Source organism: Bos javanicus, chromosome 3 (genome assembly GCF_032452875.1).
Source record: "Bos javanicus breed banteng chromosome 3, ARS-OSU_banteng_1.0, whole genome shotgun sequence".
NCBI classification, from domain to species: domain Eukaryota; kingdom Metazoa; phylum Chordata; class Mammalia; order Artiodactyla; family Bovidae; genus Bos; species Bos javanicus.
In genome coordinates, this window is record NC_083870.1 from 78,650,313 (window position 1) to 78,668,038 (window position 17,726).

Sequence of the window (17,726 nt, forward strand, 5' to 3'; positions counted from 1 at the left end):
GCCTTCTATGGTGATACGGCTTCTCTGCACTAATTCCCATCAGGCCGAAAAACATTAGGGCGGGTTAAGTAAAGACCGAATTGTTGCACAAAGGAACATTTACTCATCAGATCCCACTGATCTCTTCTGTGCCCGTTTCCTGGGCAACCTTCTTGGTGAAGCTTTATTGATCTGGTTCAGTTTCCTGAGGAATTCAGCTCATGTCAACGTCGTTTTGACTTGAGGTTCCCATCTCTATCTTCTGAATGGGCCTCTTGCGCTTTCTAGATTCCAGGAGCTGATGAAGGCCGACGACAACCAGCTGCCCGAGACCAGCCGGGAACATGTACATAAATATGGTTTCTCCATCTAACCCATCTTCTCTCTCGATAATTGTAACTGTTTGATTGAAGACAGCATCTTGGAAAACATTGCCGTTCAAATCCTTGTAGTTCAGGTTGATGACCAGACCGAAGGGCCGGCCGCCCATGGGCTCTGCGGGGATGAAGGAGTACTCAAAGGTTGCCTATCTCTGGGGCGGCACGACCGTGTTCAGAGCAAGAGCAGTGAAATTCTGAATATAAAACTAGTAATTCTGAGGGTAACGGAATGAGGCGTCGAGAGACTCGACGATAAAATCTTCTGTACCCTTGTTTGTAAAGCCTACCAGGAACTTCACAATGTTATTTGCTGGAAAATCTTCTCCTTTCACAAACAGGATGGTTGTATCTGCACTTGGTGAAGCTTCAGGTTCACCTGATACATCATCTTCCTCTTTATCTTCAGCCAAATCTGTCGGTTCATCTTTTTCCACCTCTGCTTCATCGTCTTCATCTTCAATTATAGAATCTTCCACTGTTTCTTCATCTTCTGTAAGATCCTGAGCCACTGCCAATGAGCCTCCTGGGCCGCCTCGGAGCAGGAGGGTGGCGGGGAGCACCAGCAGAAGCAGCAGCAGGCGGCGGAGGGACCTCATGGCGCGGCCACTCCGGCATCCAGGGCCCGATCGCGAGAGCTCTCGGCTGCTCCGGTGCAAATCCAAGATACCCTTTTTAAAAGATTTCATTTATTTATTTTTATTTTTGGCTGCACTCTGTCTTCGTTGCTGTGCATGGGTTTTCTCTAGAGGCGGAGAGTGGGGACTACTCTCTAGTTGCGGTGTATGGGCTTATGGTGGCTTCTCTTGCGGCAGAGCACAGGCTCTAGGTGCATGAGCATTGGTAACTGCAGCATGTGGGCTCATTAGTTGCAGTTTGCTGGCTCTAGGGCACGCAAGCTTTAGTAGTTGTGGCACAAGGTCTCCTTAGTTGTGGCTTGATGGCTCTAGAGCGTGCAGGCTTCAGTACTTGTGGTATGCAGGCTCAGTAGTTGTGGCTCGTGGGCCCTAGAACACAGGCTCAGTTGCTCCTTGGCATGTGGAATCTTCCCGGACCAGGGATCCAACCTGTGTCCCCTGCATTGTCAGGTGGATTCTTATCCACTGTTCCACCAGGGAAGTCCCCAAGATACTCTTGAATAAGAACCATGTGAAAGGACTTACTCTCCTAGGTAACAAATTTTATAAAAAGTGTAACATTAACAAAGGTATAGACAAAAAGTCTACAAGTGACTCAAGCACATATAAACACTTGTTTTATAATAAATGTACACTAGAGAGTAATGGGAAAATATTAGGGTTTTAAAAAATTGTTGTTGAAACAATTGGGTATTCATACGGAATAAAAACATATTGGCTTCCTTTCTCATAGTATACACAAAACTCAATTCCAGGTGTATTATAGTTCTAAACATGAAAAGCAAAAATATTTTCATAATTTAAGGATTGGGAATGTTTTCCTGGATGAAAAATCTAAGATGTAAACCAAAAAGGAAAATGTGATAAATTCAACTGCACTAAGAAAAAGAACTTCTTTTTATTAAAAGATACTACAAAGAAAATGTAGCATATTAAAAAGCAGAGACATTACTTTGCCAACAAAGGTTTGTATAGTCAAAGCTATGGTTTTTCCAATAGTCATGTATGGATGTGAGAGTTGGACCATAAAGAAGGCTGAGCATCAAAGAATTGATGCTTTTGAACTGTGGTGTTGGAGAAGACTCTTAAGAGTCCCTCAGACTGCAAGGAGATCAAGCCAGCCAACCTTAGAGGAAATCAATCCTGAATATTCATTGAAAGGACTGATGCTGAAGCTGAAGCTCCAATCCTTTGGCCACCTGATGTGAAAAGGTGACTCATTAGAAAAGACCCTGATGTTGGGAAAGACTGAAGGCAGGAGGAGAAGGGGACAACAGAGGACGAGATGGTTTGATGGCATCACCGACTCAGTGGACATGAGTTTGAGCAAACTTTGGGAAATGGTGAAGGACAGGGAAGTCTGGCGTGCTGCTGTCCATGCGGTCGCAAAAAGCTGGACATGACTGAGTGACTGAACAACAGCAACAAGGAAAATGAAGCCATAAAGTAAAAGATGACATTTTCAACGCATAAAACAGAAAAAATTCATAGGACGTTTTGTTGTAGTTCAGTCACTAAGTCATGTCTGAATCTTTGTGACTCTGTGGACTGCAGCACACCAGGCTCCCTTGTCCTTCACTGTCTCTCAGAGTTTGTTCATATTCATGTCCACTGAATGGGTGATGCTATCTAACCATCTTCCTCTGCCATCCCCTTCTCCTTTTGCCTTCAATCTTTCCCAGCATCAGGGTCTTTTCTAATGAGTCAGCTCTTCTCATCAGGTGGCCAAAGTATTGGAGCTTCAGCTTCAGTGTCAGTCCTTCCAATGAATATTCAGGGTTGGTTTCTTTTCAGGTTGACTGGTTTGATCTCCTTCCTGTCCAAGAGACTCTAAAGAGTTTTCTCCAACAGCAAAGTTCAAAGCATCAATTCTTCACTGCTCAGCTTTCTTTATGATACAACTCTCACATCCATACATGACTACTGGAAAAACCATAGCTTTGACTAGACGAATCTTTGTCGGCAGAGTAACGTCTCTGCTTTTAATATGCTGTCTAGGTTGATCATGGCTTTTCTTCCAAGGAGTAAGCGTCTTTCAATTTCATGGCTGCAGTCACCATCTGCAGTGATTTTGGAGCCCAAGAAAATAAAATTTGTCACCATTTGCATTGTTTCCCCATCTATTTGCCATGAAGTGATGGGACCAGATGCCATGATCTTAGTTTTTTGAATGTTGATCTTAGTGTTTTACACTAATGAGTGTTTTACACTGGAGTGGGGGCAATGGCACCCCACTCCAGTACTCTTGCCTGGAAAATCCCATGGATGGAGGAGCCTAGAAGGCTGCAGTCCATGGGGTCTCGAAGAGTCGGAAATGACTGAGCGACTTCACTTTCACTTTTCACTTTCATGCATTGGAAAAGGAAATGTCATCCCACTCCAGTGTTCTTGCCTGGAGAATCCCAGGGACAGGAGAGCCTGGTGGGCTGCCGTCTATGGGGTTGCACAGAATCGGACACAACTGAAGCAACTTAGCGGCAGCAGCAGCAGGTTTATCATAGCTTTCCTTCCAAGAAGCAACCGTCATTTGACTTCATGACTGCAGGACGTTTAATGAACTCTAATGTAAATTTTAAAGAGACAGAACTCAATAGAAAAGTGTGCAAAGGACATGTATGGGACATTTTCCTCCGAAAAAGGGAGTCAGAATGGGAATAGGCATATGACAAGAAGTTCAACTTTATGAAAAGTTCAAAATGAGATACCTGTATACCTATACCCATACTAGTTTAAATTTCTAAATCTGACAGTGCTAGTTGTTGATGAGAATATAGAATAACAGCAACTGTCACAATGCTGGTAATCATGAACAGCTTACAGTCAACTTGGAAAAGAGTTTGGTGTTATCTAATCATGCTGCTAAGTCACTTCAGTCGTGTCCGACTCTGTGCAACCCCATAAACGGCAGCCCACCAGGCTCCACCGTCCTTGGGATTCTCCAGGCAAGAACACTGGAGTGGGTTGCCATTTCCTTCTCCAATGTAGGAAAGTGAAAAGTGAAAGTGAAGTTGCTCAGTCGTGTCCGACTCTTCTCGACCCCGTGGACTGCAGCCCACCAGGCTCCTCCGTCCATGGGATTTTCAATTCCACATCTATCTGTCCCTTACAGAAATGCATTCTGTGTATAACAATATGCTTTTACATAAATATTTATTGAAACAGTTTTCATGATGGCCAAAAACTGGAAACAATTCTGTGTCAATTAAAAGTAAAATGGATAAATAAAATATGATATGCTAATCCAACAGACACAACCAATCACCAATAAATTATTGGTGATTATAAACAATTATACATGCAACAATATGGAGAGATAAATAAAAATGAGCTGCTGAACAGAAGATGTCAGATAATTCAGTCATAATATATGACTATTATAAATTTTAAAAACTAAATTGCCTTGCCAAACTAGGTAAATACTAAGTGCTAACCAAAATCTGTACAAACCAGAATTCTCTCATACTTTGTTGGTGGGAACCACTTGGGAGGAAAACCTTTTAGCAGTATCTACTATATGTGAACATAAAATAATTCCCTACCCAGGGATCTCCCTCAGGCATACACCCAACATAAATTCATACAGTATAGTCAGCAAAACATGCACATCCATCTTAATAGTGGCGTCATTTGTACTAGCCAAAAATTGGGGAAATACCGAAAATCTGTGAACAATAAATAAATTGTGATATATTGACACAATGGAATATTGCACAACAGTGAAAATTAACCATCTGCAACTCTACTTAACCATATGAATGGCTCTCACAAATGTGGATATAATTTTGAACAAAAGAAACCAGATACCAAGGGTACACGCTTCCTGATTTCATCAAGATAAAGTTTACAAACAGGCCAAACTAATCCATGGAGTCAAAATAATCATTACCTTTGGTGTAGGAGATGGAGACTCAGGGAAGGAACTACTAACATGCTGGTAATTTTCTAAGTCTGAATGGTAGGTACCTGGGTGTCTTCTGTTTATGAAAATATGTTAAGCTATCATTTATGTGTATAAGTCTATGTATATATTACTTCAATATAAGTTTTTAAAAGTAAATGCTGTTATTTAGGAATGCATACTTAAAAAAACTATTAAAAAAAGAAAGAAAATAACTGCCAAAATCAAGTTAATTATATTCACTTGGGAGGGAGGGAGAGGCAGTAACACAGAAGAAGCAAAAACCAGCGGAGCTGTTTTTGTCTAGAAGAAGCAAAGTCTCCTAGAGGTTCTTTTAAGTGTTCTAATTTTTTACTTTAGTTGCAATTATAACAATGTTTGCTTTGTATTATTTAACTATATTGTTATGTTTTAATTACATTTCTGTATGTGTTAAATTTCATAATTGAAAATTAGCCCAAAACATATAAGCCAAAAATGTGTAGTAACTTGGGTAATGTATATTAATAAAATGTTAAATGAAAAATTGTGGGTTTTTTAAAGATTATATATAAATATACCAAAATATTAACAATCAGAATTATCTTTCTACATTTTTTAATTTTCTCAAAATTAATATGTATTACTTGTATATAGATAAAACATGAATGAGATTTTTTTAAGTTGTATTACCTCAGTTTAGAAGTTTTTTAAACATAAAATCTTTTATCATTCAATTTTTCATGTTTGTCCTATCCTACACACTTTATCTTTTTCTCTACCATTTTTATCCCTAGTTTTAGAATTTGTTATACAGAAACCGCATCTTTTTTACTTATTTTATTTTAAATCACTATTTTCTACAGGTGACTGATATACATGGAGTTGATGTTACTCCCAAACCTCTTTACCGTCCAGATCCATATTCCAGTACAGGAAAGCCAAATAAACTATTGACTTCACAAGACGGATCACATACGTCAGACTTCATAGCTTCCTATAGCCTTTATCAAAATACAATAAATCCTAGTATGTTAGGGCAGTTTACAAGGTAGAGTATACTATTTTATGCTTCTTTGTGTTTATATCTTACTACATATTTCCATTTAAGTTGCACTTGTGGAAGTTAGATGTCAGTTGTCCTGTCTGCCAGCTCTGCTCTCTCATCCTAGTGTGCCACCGCTCGTGTTCGTCATGTGTTTTAACGAGATGCGGGGCTTACGTCTATACTCCTACCAACACCTACCAACTCCTACCAATATATATATTCTATATATATTTGTGAAAACATATATAGATTTTACTCAAGATTTCCTGAGGAACCAAAAAGATGGGACCTAGCATTACAGACATATTTCTTTAGTTTTCTTCAGTTTCTTTTATGCTGCAATTAGGGGCTTCCCTTTTTTTCCTCCCTATTCTTCCATATAAATCCTTATTCTCCTACGCTTTGATTTCTGTCTTGTTTTAGAACTTTTTTTTGGTAAATCATCTGTTTTGCTTTTACATATGCAGATACTTACATAATTGAAATTTTTTAGAGCTTCCAATAGAGAAGTTCAATCTTTGTGATAATAAAACAGTATTCCTAAAACAATCTAAAAGATCATGGGGAAGTACTTTAGTGTGTAACTTTCAATCTGACAAATTAAAAGTTCTAGATGTTAACTAAGCACGAAATTTTAGGAGAAAATATGCTGTCTAGAATCTACCTCCAAATTGCCATACAGATACCATGGGAGTTCTGTGCAAAATAAAGCATGTTCCAATAAACTGAGCCCAACCTTTTGGAGTCCAGTTGAAACTATAAATAGAAAGGAAAAAGTATGTAATATCATGGAGTAATGTTAAGTTCCTATGTTTAAAGGAAATTATTTTTGGACTCTTCAATGTATTGATTTCCCACCAAATATATAAACTTTATTTTAAATTAAATCTTGAGAAGACATTTATCAAATTGAATAAAAGTGCATTTAAGATGGGATTTGAATAATGAGCAGAAACCTGGTGAAGATTAAAGGCAGAGTATTCCAGGCTGAGGCCCTGAGGTAAGAGAGCTCCATAAGGTTGAGGAACTTTAAAAAAAAGAAGAATTGTGATATGATGATGAGATGGAGAATCTCGGTAGATAGGCTGTATTTTAGATTTTTATCCTAAACATACTGTTGGGAATACATTGAAAGACTTTAGACAAAAGGACTAAGACTTTTACTTAAAGAACACTAATCATCAACTTAATTTTTAAAGAATTATTTTTATCACTTTTGCTTATATGATTACAGTGTATTTGATTTCTGTGTATCTGATAGTTTTCATTTATACATTTAATTGCCTATAAGGACATATGAATAAATAAATAATGTTGTTTTTCATTGCTAAAGGTCAGTTTTAGGAAGCAGCACAGTTTCTAAGTCAAGTGTATCCACTAGTGAATCAATGGCAGAAGACCTAGAAGAACCGTCCTTTAAACGGGAAAGATTGTCTAGTTTTACAGGTAATGAGAATCCAGTCTTTTATTTAAGTAACACTTCATTATTTCTTTGTAAATGTGCTCATTATTTTTTGGGTGTTTGAGACAGAAGAACTATGGTAATCACTCCGAAATGCTGGCTTGTGCCACAGCTACATGAGAATTATCAGGGTAATGTTTATATAGTTTGTAAAATTCTCAAGTGACTCCCTTGCACCAACAGCCTCAGTAATCACAAACCCTGTTTAAAAAGGCTCAGCTTCTAACTCAGGAGACAAATAATTCTGATATACTGTGATCGATTCCATAGTGAGACATAATGTGATGGAAACACTTAGAAAAGATTACTATGAGGTGGAAAGTAAAAAGCAGGAGAACATTCATAAAGAACATTATTGACTTTTGAATTGGGTTTTTAAAGATAATTAGTAATTTGTCAGGAGAACAAATTGGAGAGACTCAGTCCAGGTAGAAGATAAAAACATGAGATAATACGAAGGATTATGTGAGTGAAGATCAAAGAGGAAATAGTGGTTGACTAAAGCACTGGAAGAAGTGGCTATTTCCTTGAGGAACATTTGCGCTGGAGTGTGGTATGGATGTCTTTTCCTCTGAGATGACAATGAAGGATTAGTTAAACTATTTATAGGAAAAGTGCTTAATGAACTCTTTGTTCTGGTGTTAGACTATGTAACAGAATGCTTCTGACAAGTAACAGAATACCCAACTACTATTAGCTTAAATGAAGACAGTTTTTCCACATTAAAGGAAGTTAAAGGTAGATATACATGGAGTTGCTATTCCTTCCAGACCTTCAACAGTATGTGAACTGAGAACTTTCAGATGTTTAAGTTGGATTTAGAAAAGGCAGAGGAGCCAAAAATCAAATTGCCAATATCCATTGAGTTATCAAACGAGCAAAAGAGTTCCCGAAAAACATCTACTTCTGCTTTATTGACTCCGCCAAAGACTTTGACTGTGTGGGTCACTACAAACTGTGAAAAATTCTTCAAGAGATGGGAATACCAGACCACATGACCTGCCTGTTGAGAAATCTGTACCCAGGTCAAGAAGCAACAGTTAGAACCAGACATGGAACAATGGACGGTTTCAAATTGGGAAAGGAGTATGTCAAGGCTGTATATTGTCACCCTGCTTATTTAACTTATATACAGAGAACATCGTGTGAAATGCTGGGTGGGATGAAGCACAAGGTGGAATCAAGATGACCGGGAGAAATATCAATAACCTCAGATATGCATATGACACCATCCTTATGGCAGAAAGGGAAGAGGAACTGAAGAGCCTCTTGATGAAAGTGAAAGAGGAAATTGAGAAAGCTGGCTTAAAACTCAACATTCAAAAAATGAAGATCATGGCATCTGGTCCCATCACTTCACGACAAACAGATGGGGAAACAATGGAAACAGTGACAGGCTTTATTTTGGGGGGCTCAAAAATCACTGCAGATGGTAATTGCAGCCATGAAATTAAAAGACGCTTACTCCTTGGAAGAAAAACTATGGCCAACCTAGATAGCATATTAAAAAGCAGAGACATTACTTTGTCAACAAAGGTCCATATAGTCAAAGCTATGGTTTTTCCAGTAGTCATGTATGGGTATGAGAATTGGACCATAAAGAAAGCTGAGCACCAAAGAATTGATGCTTTTGAACTATGGTGTTGGAAAAGACTCTTAGGAGTCCCTAGGACTGACTGAAGGAGATCAAACCAGTAAATCCTAAAGGAAATCAGTCCTGAATATTCATTAGAAGGACTGATGCTGAAACTGAAGCTCTGATACTTTGGCCACCTATGAGAAGAACTGACTCATTAGAAAAGACCGTGATGCTGGGAAAGATTGAAGGCAGGAGGAGAAGGGGATGACAGAGGATGAGATGGTTGGATAGCATCACTGACTCGATGGACATGAGTTTGAGCAAGCTTTGGGAGTTGGTGATGGCCAGGGAAGCCTGGTGTGCTGCAGTCCATGGGGTCTCGAAGAGTCGGATATGACTGAGCAACTGAACTGAACTGAACTAAAAGGTAGATAGCTTTTGGCTTTGTGTTTGTGGCATAGTTATATCAGAATCAGAACTGGCAGCTCTGCTATCCTTTTTTCAGCCGTTTCTCGTTTCTTGCCACAGGACCTCATAATACCTGTCCCAACTCTGGGCACCAGTACCATCTCCCTCATTTATCAGGAGAGTAAACGTTTCCCAGAAGCTTTCCTTTTTCCTGTGTATTTCTGCTTTTATCTCACTGGCCAGAACTGTGTCACACTGCAACCTCCAGCTTCAAGAGAGGCTGGAAAAACCAAATACTTGATTTTTCAGGCAGTATTAATGGAAAGAGGCCTCAGAAGAGAGAAAGGCTTAGCAGTGAAAATTAAGACATTAGGAATGTCTGTTGTAGGAAGAAGCCCATCCTCTCAGGATGGAAGAAAGAGAATTAAATTATTGTCATAACCTCCCCAGCAGTCTCTACATATATTCTTGCCACCTTCCAATTTTTTCCAAACTACATGCAGAGTTGAAACCACACTCCTTGGTTGCGACTCAAACTAAGCCACACCTTATATTGGGGCTTGAACCTACAATTCCCTAACTTGAGAGGGAACTCAAATCCACTGTCTTTTAATTGATACTGCTCACCTTGTGCCAGGACTTAATGAAGCTCAGATTCTTTTGTCTCCTTGCAGAAAGAATTCAATGTGAGGCAAAGATAGATAAGAGTGGATTTATATAAGCACAGGATTCCTGTGAGAACTACAAGCAGGCCAACAAGGGAACACAGCCCTGAGAACAAAAAGGGCTTTTGTTTTTTTAGAGTTAAAGAATAAGTGGGCAGGAGAGAAGATCATCTTCTTCCTCATATTTGGGTAGACAGCATGGTTTGCATCATTAGTTCTTCCTTTGACCCTATATGTTCTAATGGGGACTGTCATGACACTATTTAAATCAGATCTATATTATTAGAAGGATGATGACATATGGTGGCTCAGTCAGTAAAGAATCCACCTGCAGTGCAGGAGACCTGGGTTCAATTCCCGGGTTAGGAAGTTCCCCTAGAGAAGGAAATGGCAACCCACTGTAGTATTCTTCCCTGGGAAATCCCATGGACAGAGGAGCCTGGTGGGCTTCAGTCCATGGTGTCACAAGAGTTAGACACAACTTAGTGACTACACCACCACCACATAGTAATTCATCTCGGGTTTTGGTATAATGTCCCCTTTCACCTACTTTCTTTCCCTTTTCACCTGTGTTTCTGTCTTGACTACATGCAGAAATTCTACTTTTCAAGAACCATTAACTCCCTGACTTCATGTATTAATAACAAGATTCAGACCCTATATATATTTTGTCTTGCGTTTTAACAATCAGAGTTTGTGGCTTGAGTGTGCCTGGTGCTTAGATGCACCTGGTCTTTCTTCAAGGTAGTGTGGATTTTTGCTAGATTAGTAGATTCTTTTCTTGAGTGGTCAGTGTTATAAACTACTGACCAGTAGTTTATAACAGTCTCCCCAAACTCCCTTAAAATTCCCTTTCTGTCTTTAATCCTTTAGAGGGATTTCTAAACCATTTAGTTATCCTACTCTATCCCTATTACAATGATATTTTTAGCAATCTAACTTCATTCTCACTGCTTAAAACCCTTCAATGAATTTTCATTGCTCTTAAGAAAAAGACAATAATCTTTATGTAACAATTTGCCTTGAGGCCTACCTCTAAGAACTTCCCAGATGGTGCTAGTGGTAAAGAACCCACCTGCCGAGGTAAGAGACTTAAGAGATACAGGTTCGATCCCTGGATTGGGAAAATCCCCTGGAGGAGGGCATGTCAGTCCACTCCAGTATTCTTGCCTGGAGAATCCCAGCACAGCTACTACCTCTACTTGTTTCTAACAAAAACAATCAAAAGTATCAAAACTTCACCTCCAGAAGTGTTGAAGAATAGTATCGATGCTTATATCATCTTGGTTTGCTGGCTAATTCTAACTACAAAATCAAGCCTCTGTAAGTGAGGCAAAACCAAACTGGTTTTTCCAGTAGTCATGTATTGGTGTGAGAATTGGACTATAAAGAAAGCTGAGTGCCGAAGAATTTATACTTTTGAACTATGGTGTTGGAAAAGACTCTTGAGAGTCCCTTGGACTGCAAGGCAATCCAACCAGTCCCTCCTAAAGGAGATCAGGCATGGGTGTTCATTGGAAGAACTGATGTTGAAGCTGAAACTCCAGTACTTTGGCCACCATACGATGAGCTGACTTATTTGCAAAGACCCTGATATTGGGAAAGATTGAAGGCAGGAGGAGAAAGGGACGACAAAGGATGAGATGGTTGGATGGTATCACCCACTCAATGGACATGGGTTTGGGTGAACTCTGGGAGTTGGTGATTGACAGGGAGGCCTAGCGTGCTGTAGTCCATGGGGCCGCAAAGAGTCAGACACGACTGAGCGACTGAACTGAACTAAACTGATGACCTGGCAACTCATTTAGATTCACATTTCTAAATCTTGAATGCACAGTAACATAATCTATATACCTTTAAAAATTTCCCACACTCATGTCTTACTCTAGGCCAACAATATAGGAATATCTGGCAGAGGGGGTTAGGCATAAGAAGTGGTGTGCTGATAAGTATAAAACTAACCTACTCTGAAGTAGAGAAAGTCCTGATTTGTAGTATTTGCCAATTTCTGTGGTATAAATATTTTCACCCCCAACAAATTCAAGCTATCAACATGAAATTTCTGAGTGGGAAGCTTACAAGACATGCTTAGTGAAACATTGTTATTCAGTATTTTTACAATACAGATGCAATAAATATAAATAACTTCAAGAGTCTAGAGAATAATAAAATTTAATAACATAGGAAGTGGTCATTTTTGAGTGGTTATTATCTTTGTTTTTAATATGTATTTAGTTGTAAGTTTATATAATTTAATTTTGAATAATGACTATTTAATGATTAGCTTACAAAATTCCTGATAATTTAATAATTGCCCCTTGCAAGCTGGTTCAGTCCTGCTATAACACACTTTTGGGTATATTTAAAAATTTCCCACATGCTTCTAATATATAACACTTTTATAAATTAGTATTAAAAATACTGATGACCTAGATCACATGTCCAGAATTCTGATTTAATTATCATAGAATGAATCCTGAACATCAAAGAAATAGTCCATGTGAAAAGAAATGTGCAGTGGATTTTTTAGGATGGTGAAACTATTCTGTGTGATTCCATAGTAGTGGACACATGACATTATACTTTTATCAAAATCCATAGACTCTTACAGCACAAAGAGTCAACCTTAATATACTACATTGAAAAAAAACAAATTCAAGAGATCAGAGCACCCAGAATGAAATACAAACTGTGACATAAGAATCTAATTGCTTTAGAAATATATGACTACTTCACTGAGACACTGGGATGTCAGGGGAGGTATAGCTCTAAGTAACATTGAAATTGAATGGAGATTAGAAGATTAAAAGCATGGAGGTACACATAGCCTCCATACTCTTTTTGGATAGAGTCATTTTCCACTGGAGTGAGAGTTAACAATCTGAAGCATTGTACATATATAAGGAAATGGCAACCAACTCCAGTGTTCTTGCCTGGAGAATCCTAGGAACAGGGGAGCCTAGTGAGCTGCCGTCTCTGGGGTCTCACAGAGTCAGACATGACTGAAGTGACTTAGCAGCAGCAGCAGCACTAATATTAAACATGTAAATAAGTGGGAGGCAGATAGTACGCACTAGATTTTTTCACTGTCATTGGAGTTGGAGATTGCAGGCAAACAAAGGGAGAAGGTTAGAATTATCCATATGATACTGAGAGTCAGAAAGAGTAAACTAGTGTTTAGCTTAATGTATATGTAGATTATATGTGTGTGGTTGGGGGGGTTTACTATAGACAAATATTTCTTAAGCCCTCTCTGCTAAGAAAGCCTAGAAGAAATGACACCCCTATAGCAACAAGCATACCCAGTGCCTAGATCTTGGTTTCTGATACTGTTCTCCAATAAAAGGAACCAGGGGTCTTTAGAGAAATGACTGCTTCTAGACTGGAACAGAGAATATATAAGGTAAATCAGAAAGTAAACAAGTATTAGAAACTCCAATACTTTGGCCACCTGATGCGAAGAGCTGACTCATTTGAAAAGACCCTGATGCTGAGAAAGATTGAGGGCAGGAGAAGGGGACGACAGAGGATGAGATTGTTGGATGGCATCACTGGCTCAATGGACATGGATTTGGGTGGACTCCGGGAGTTGGTGATGGACAGGGAGGCCTGGCATGCTGCGGTTCAGGGGGTCGCAAAGAGACACAACTGAGTGACTGAACTGAAATAAGTATTAAAGAGAAAAAACCACATTAAACAAACAAAAAATCTGAGATATGTGAAAAGGACATAGCAGCCAACATCTTGTGATGGTAATAGGAGGAATAATTTCAAGAACAAAATATGTTATGTAATAGTGGATTACAACCCAAAGTATAAAGTAAATATCCATGAGTCCATAGTGATTCAAGTGAATGACTGATTAAATTAATGATTGAGAACAAATGTATACAAAAGAATTCCGAATGATTTATATAGATATTTCTCCTTCAAGAAGGTGGAGCTTAACTGTCTCATTTAAATGTGGGCTTTGCATATCAACTTCCTTCTAAGAAGTACAGGATATAGAAGGGGAGGGAAAGAGTAACTTTAATGCAGAGAAAGCTGACAAAGTCTACCTCAGGTCAAGGTGAACATCATCAGTAGTAAGTCATGTTGATAACATGTACCCTTGATACGATATGATAAGAATGACACTTTACCTCTGTAGTCTGCCTCCTAGAAATCCATAACCTGTCTAATATCAGACAAACTGAACTGATGGACATTCTACAGAATACATGACTGGTATTCCTCAAAACTCAAGGTCATCAAAACAAGGGAAGTTTGAGAAATTGTCACTGTGTAGGGAAACTTAAGAAGACACAATCAATAGACATAATATATCCTACATGTATATACATGTACATAATATATCCTACAATATATCCTGTAAAAGGAAAAGGACATTGGTTAAAAATTAAGGAAATTGGGATAGAGTATTCACTTTTGTTAATAATGAAGCATCAGATTGGGTTTATTAGTTGTGATAAAGGTACCAAAGTAATGTTAACAATAGGAAACACTGGGTACAGGGTATACAGTAACTCTTTGTAATATTCTTGTGGATTTCTGTATATATAAAACTATTCTAAAGTTAATATTTATTAAATGTCAAAAAAATGTCTAAGGGTGAGTCACAGCAGTCTTTAATCAGTTCTCCAGATGATTCTGTTGCATGCTGAAGTTTGAGAACCATTGTTTTTACTGTACAACCAAAAGGAGGCTTATGGTTACAAAAGCTTATGATTTTAATGGCAAGGTAGGAGCCAAAACATCGTCTTACCTATAGATTGTGGGTGGTCTCACAGAACAATTGAATAATAATAGCTATCTTTTACGTGAACTCATAAAGTGTCTTGATACGTATGTAATTTGTGAGGAAGGGTGAGAATAAGATGCTTGTGTGACTGAATTGCACTGCAATTTTATCACACCAATTCTAGCTTATGCAGAGGCCAAGGAAGACTTCATAGATGATTAGCTACTGGAGTCTTTGAAGGTAGCCAAGTAATGACATCCCTTTCCCCCTATGCAGTTCTGAATTAATTGAAAAATGTAATAAATGTAGATATGGTATATTAAAGCCAAAATATCACATTATGAATAAAGGCCTGCTGTTAAACTCTCAAATTTGACAGACTTACCCACCCATTCAATAAAACATCAGACCATCTTAGGCCTACCGCAACCCTCTCAATGGGAATCATGAGTAAAGGTGTGGAGAAGAGCCGAGATTGTCATTCTAGAGCTTCTTCCTTCTGTAAGAATCGTCAGGAGTGGAACTATGTTCCCTCCATCATTAGCAGTAAGTAAGAACAGGCAAGGCAGATTGATATATTGTGATGTGTTTCTAGGTGGAGAGTGATATGTAGTTAAATCTGGTTTAAAGTCCATTTAGGGTTAGGGTGTCTGGTCGATGAATAGACAAATTCTATAGGTATATAGTGGAGTTTGAAGCAGTTTCTCAATATATAACATATTCAACCAACATTCACGCAAAGGTTGCTAGAGAGATCCAGACAAAAATTCTTTCTGCCATCCTAGGGTTTTGTCTATGAGTGGTAGATCCTCGCCACTAAGTAAAAGAAATCTACGACTTTCCTCAATCATGGTAGGTAACTAAGGTGTTACTCTATTGGTTCCATCTACTGTAAGATCATTCATTTTTATAATTAGCATATCTGTGTCATAATGGTACTTTGAGGAGGTTGTTGCTAAGTCATGTCCGACTCTTTGTGACCCCATGGACTGTTTGTAACACACCAGGTTCCTTTGTCCTCCATTATCTCCCAAAGTTTGCTCAAATTCATGTCCATTAAGTTGTTGATGTTATCTAACTAACTTATCCTCTGTCACTCCCTTCTTTTGCCTTCAATCTTTCCCAGCATCAGGGTCTTTTCCAATGAGTCGCCTCTTCACAACAGATGGCCATAGTATTGAAACTTCAGCTTTACCTTCTGTCCTTCCAATGAATGTTCAAGGTTAATTTCCTTTGGATAGACTGGTTTAAATATCTTTTCAGTCCAAGGTACTCTCTAGAGTCTTCTCCAGCACCACAATTCGAAAGCATCAATTCTTCGGTGCTCAGCCTTCTTTATGGTCCAGCTCTCACATCCGTACATGACTACTGGAAAAACCATAGCTTTGACTATATGGACCTCTGTTGGCAAAGTGATGTCTCTGCTTTTTTAATATGCTGTCTAGTTTTGTCGTAGCTACTTTGAGGTATATGTAACTAAATATTGGATGAAGACCTGGTGGTCTTAAAGAAAGGAAGTTTAGAGAAGAGCTCAAAACTGCCTGTGTGACTTTAAACTTATCACTTAGCCTGTCTCTCATTTTCTTCATTGATCAAACTAACAGTTTGGACTAGATATATCTCCAGTTGTGTCCATGTGGATACTTTATTTACTTTTTCACTTATCCTATATCTGCTATGTAGGTAGATTTACTATATAAATCATTTCTCCCTCATTTTAAATTTATTGCATAAATAATAAAAATTAAAAAACATTTTTAAAAAGAATTATCCATGGGGTCTCAAGGCAAGAATACTGAAGAAGTTTGCCATATACCTCTCCAGTGGACACATTGTGAGATGTCTCCACCACAACCTGTCTGTTTTGGGTGGCTGTAGATGGCAGGCTTAGTCATTGCGTTAGACAAGGCTGTGGTCCATGTGGTCAGATTGGTTAACTTTGCTGTGACCGTGGTTTCAGTCTGTCTGTGCTCTGTTGCCCTCTCTGAGCTCTTACCTTCTTACTTGGGTTTCTGTTACGTTGGACATGGGGTATCTCTCACGGCTGCTCGAGCAAAGCGCCGTCCTGCTCCTTACTTTGGACGTGAGGTTTCTCCTCACGGCTGCTGCTCCTCACCTTGGACATGGCATATCTCCTCTCGGGCGCCGCTCCTGACGTTGGACATGGCGTACCTCCTCTTGACCACCCCTCCTGACCGTGGACATGGCGTATCTCCTGTTGGCCTCTCGCTGCTCCAATTTGCCTTGATTCCTGGACCTAACATTCCAGGTACCTATACAATATTGCTCTTTACAGCATTGGACTTTCGTTCCATCACCAGTCACATCCACAACTGATGTTGTTTTTGCTTTGGCTCCGTCTCTCTATTCTTTCAAAAGAAAAAAAAAAAAAAAGAATTATCCAGTACTGTAAAGGATTGGTAATTTAAAATTTTGTTTCCTCAGCTTCTCCATGGGCACTAGTATTTTAATTGTTACAATCATACTGTGGATTTTGTCATGGACTATTTAGTCACTTAACATTTTATCACAAACATTTTCATAATTTTAATATCATATTTAATTACTACTTAATATTCATAGATGAGTATACTCTAATTTATTTATCAGTTCCAAATGTTGGTGATTGATTTGTGGAATTAGTAGCTTGTATTTTTTTTTTAAGCTATGAAAAAGGTGTTTTTCTCATACTCTGGGCCTTCTTAAGGAGACTAAGCCTTAATCTCTGGAAAGTTTATCCCCTTTGCCTATTCAAGCTTTACCCATGTCAGAATCTCATGGATCCCTGCTTCTCACCCTGATTTTTAACATAAAACATTGAATTCTGACTTATATATCCTTGTCATGGCTCCTTTATTACCCACACAACCAAGTCCAGACTCCCAGCCCTGAAACTCTGTCCTCAGTGAAATTTTTTAAGAACCTTGGACTTCTGACTAAACTACAGACTTG

General features: G+C 38.7%; 1 protein-coding gene and 1 pseudogene across 1 annotated transcript in view; one reads left to right on the forward strand and one right to left on the reverse strand.

Moving 5' to 3' along the window:
- DNAI4 (dynein axonemal intermediate chain 4) overlaps window positions 1-17,726 on the forward strand; it is a 100,273-nt gene that overhangs the window by 19,447 nt on the left and 63,100 nt on the right. The window contains 2 exon segments of the mRNA XM_061411667.1: window positions 5,738-5,922; window positions 7,253-7,365. Of these exon segments, the coding sequence (XP_061267651.1) occupies window positions 5,738-5,922; window positions 7,253-7,365 (298 nt within the window).
- LOC133244455 (translocon-associated protein subunit alpha-like) lies at window positions 81-970 on the reverse strand (annotated as a pseudogene).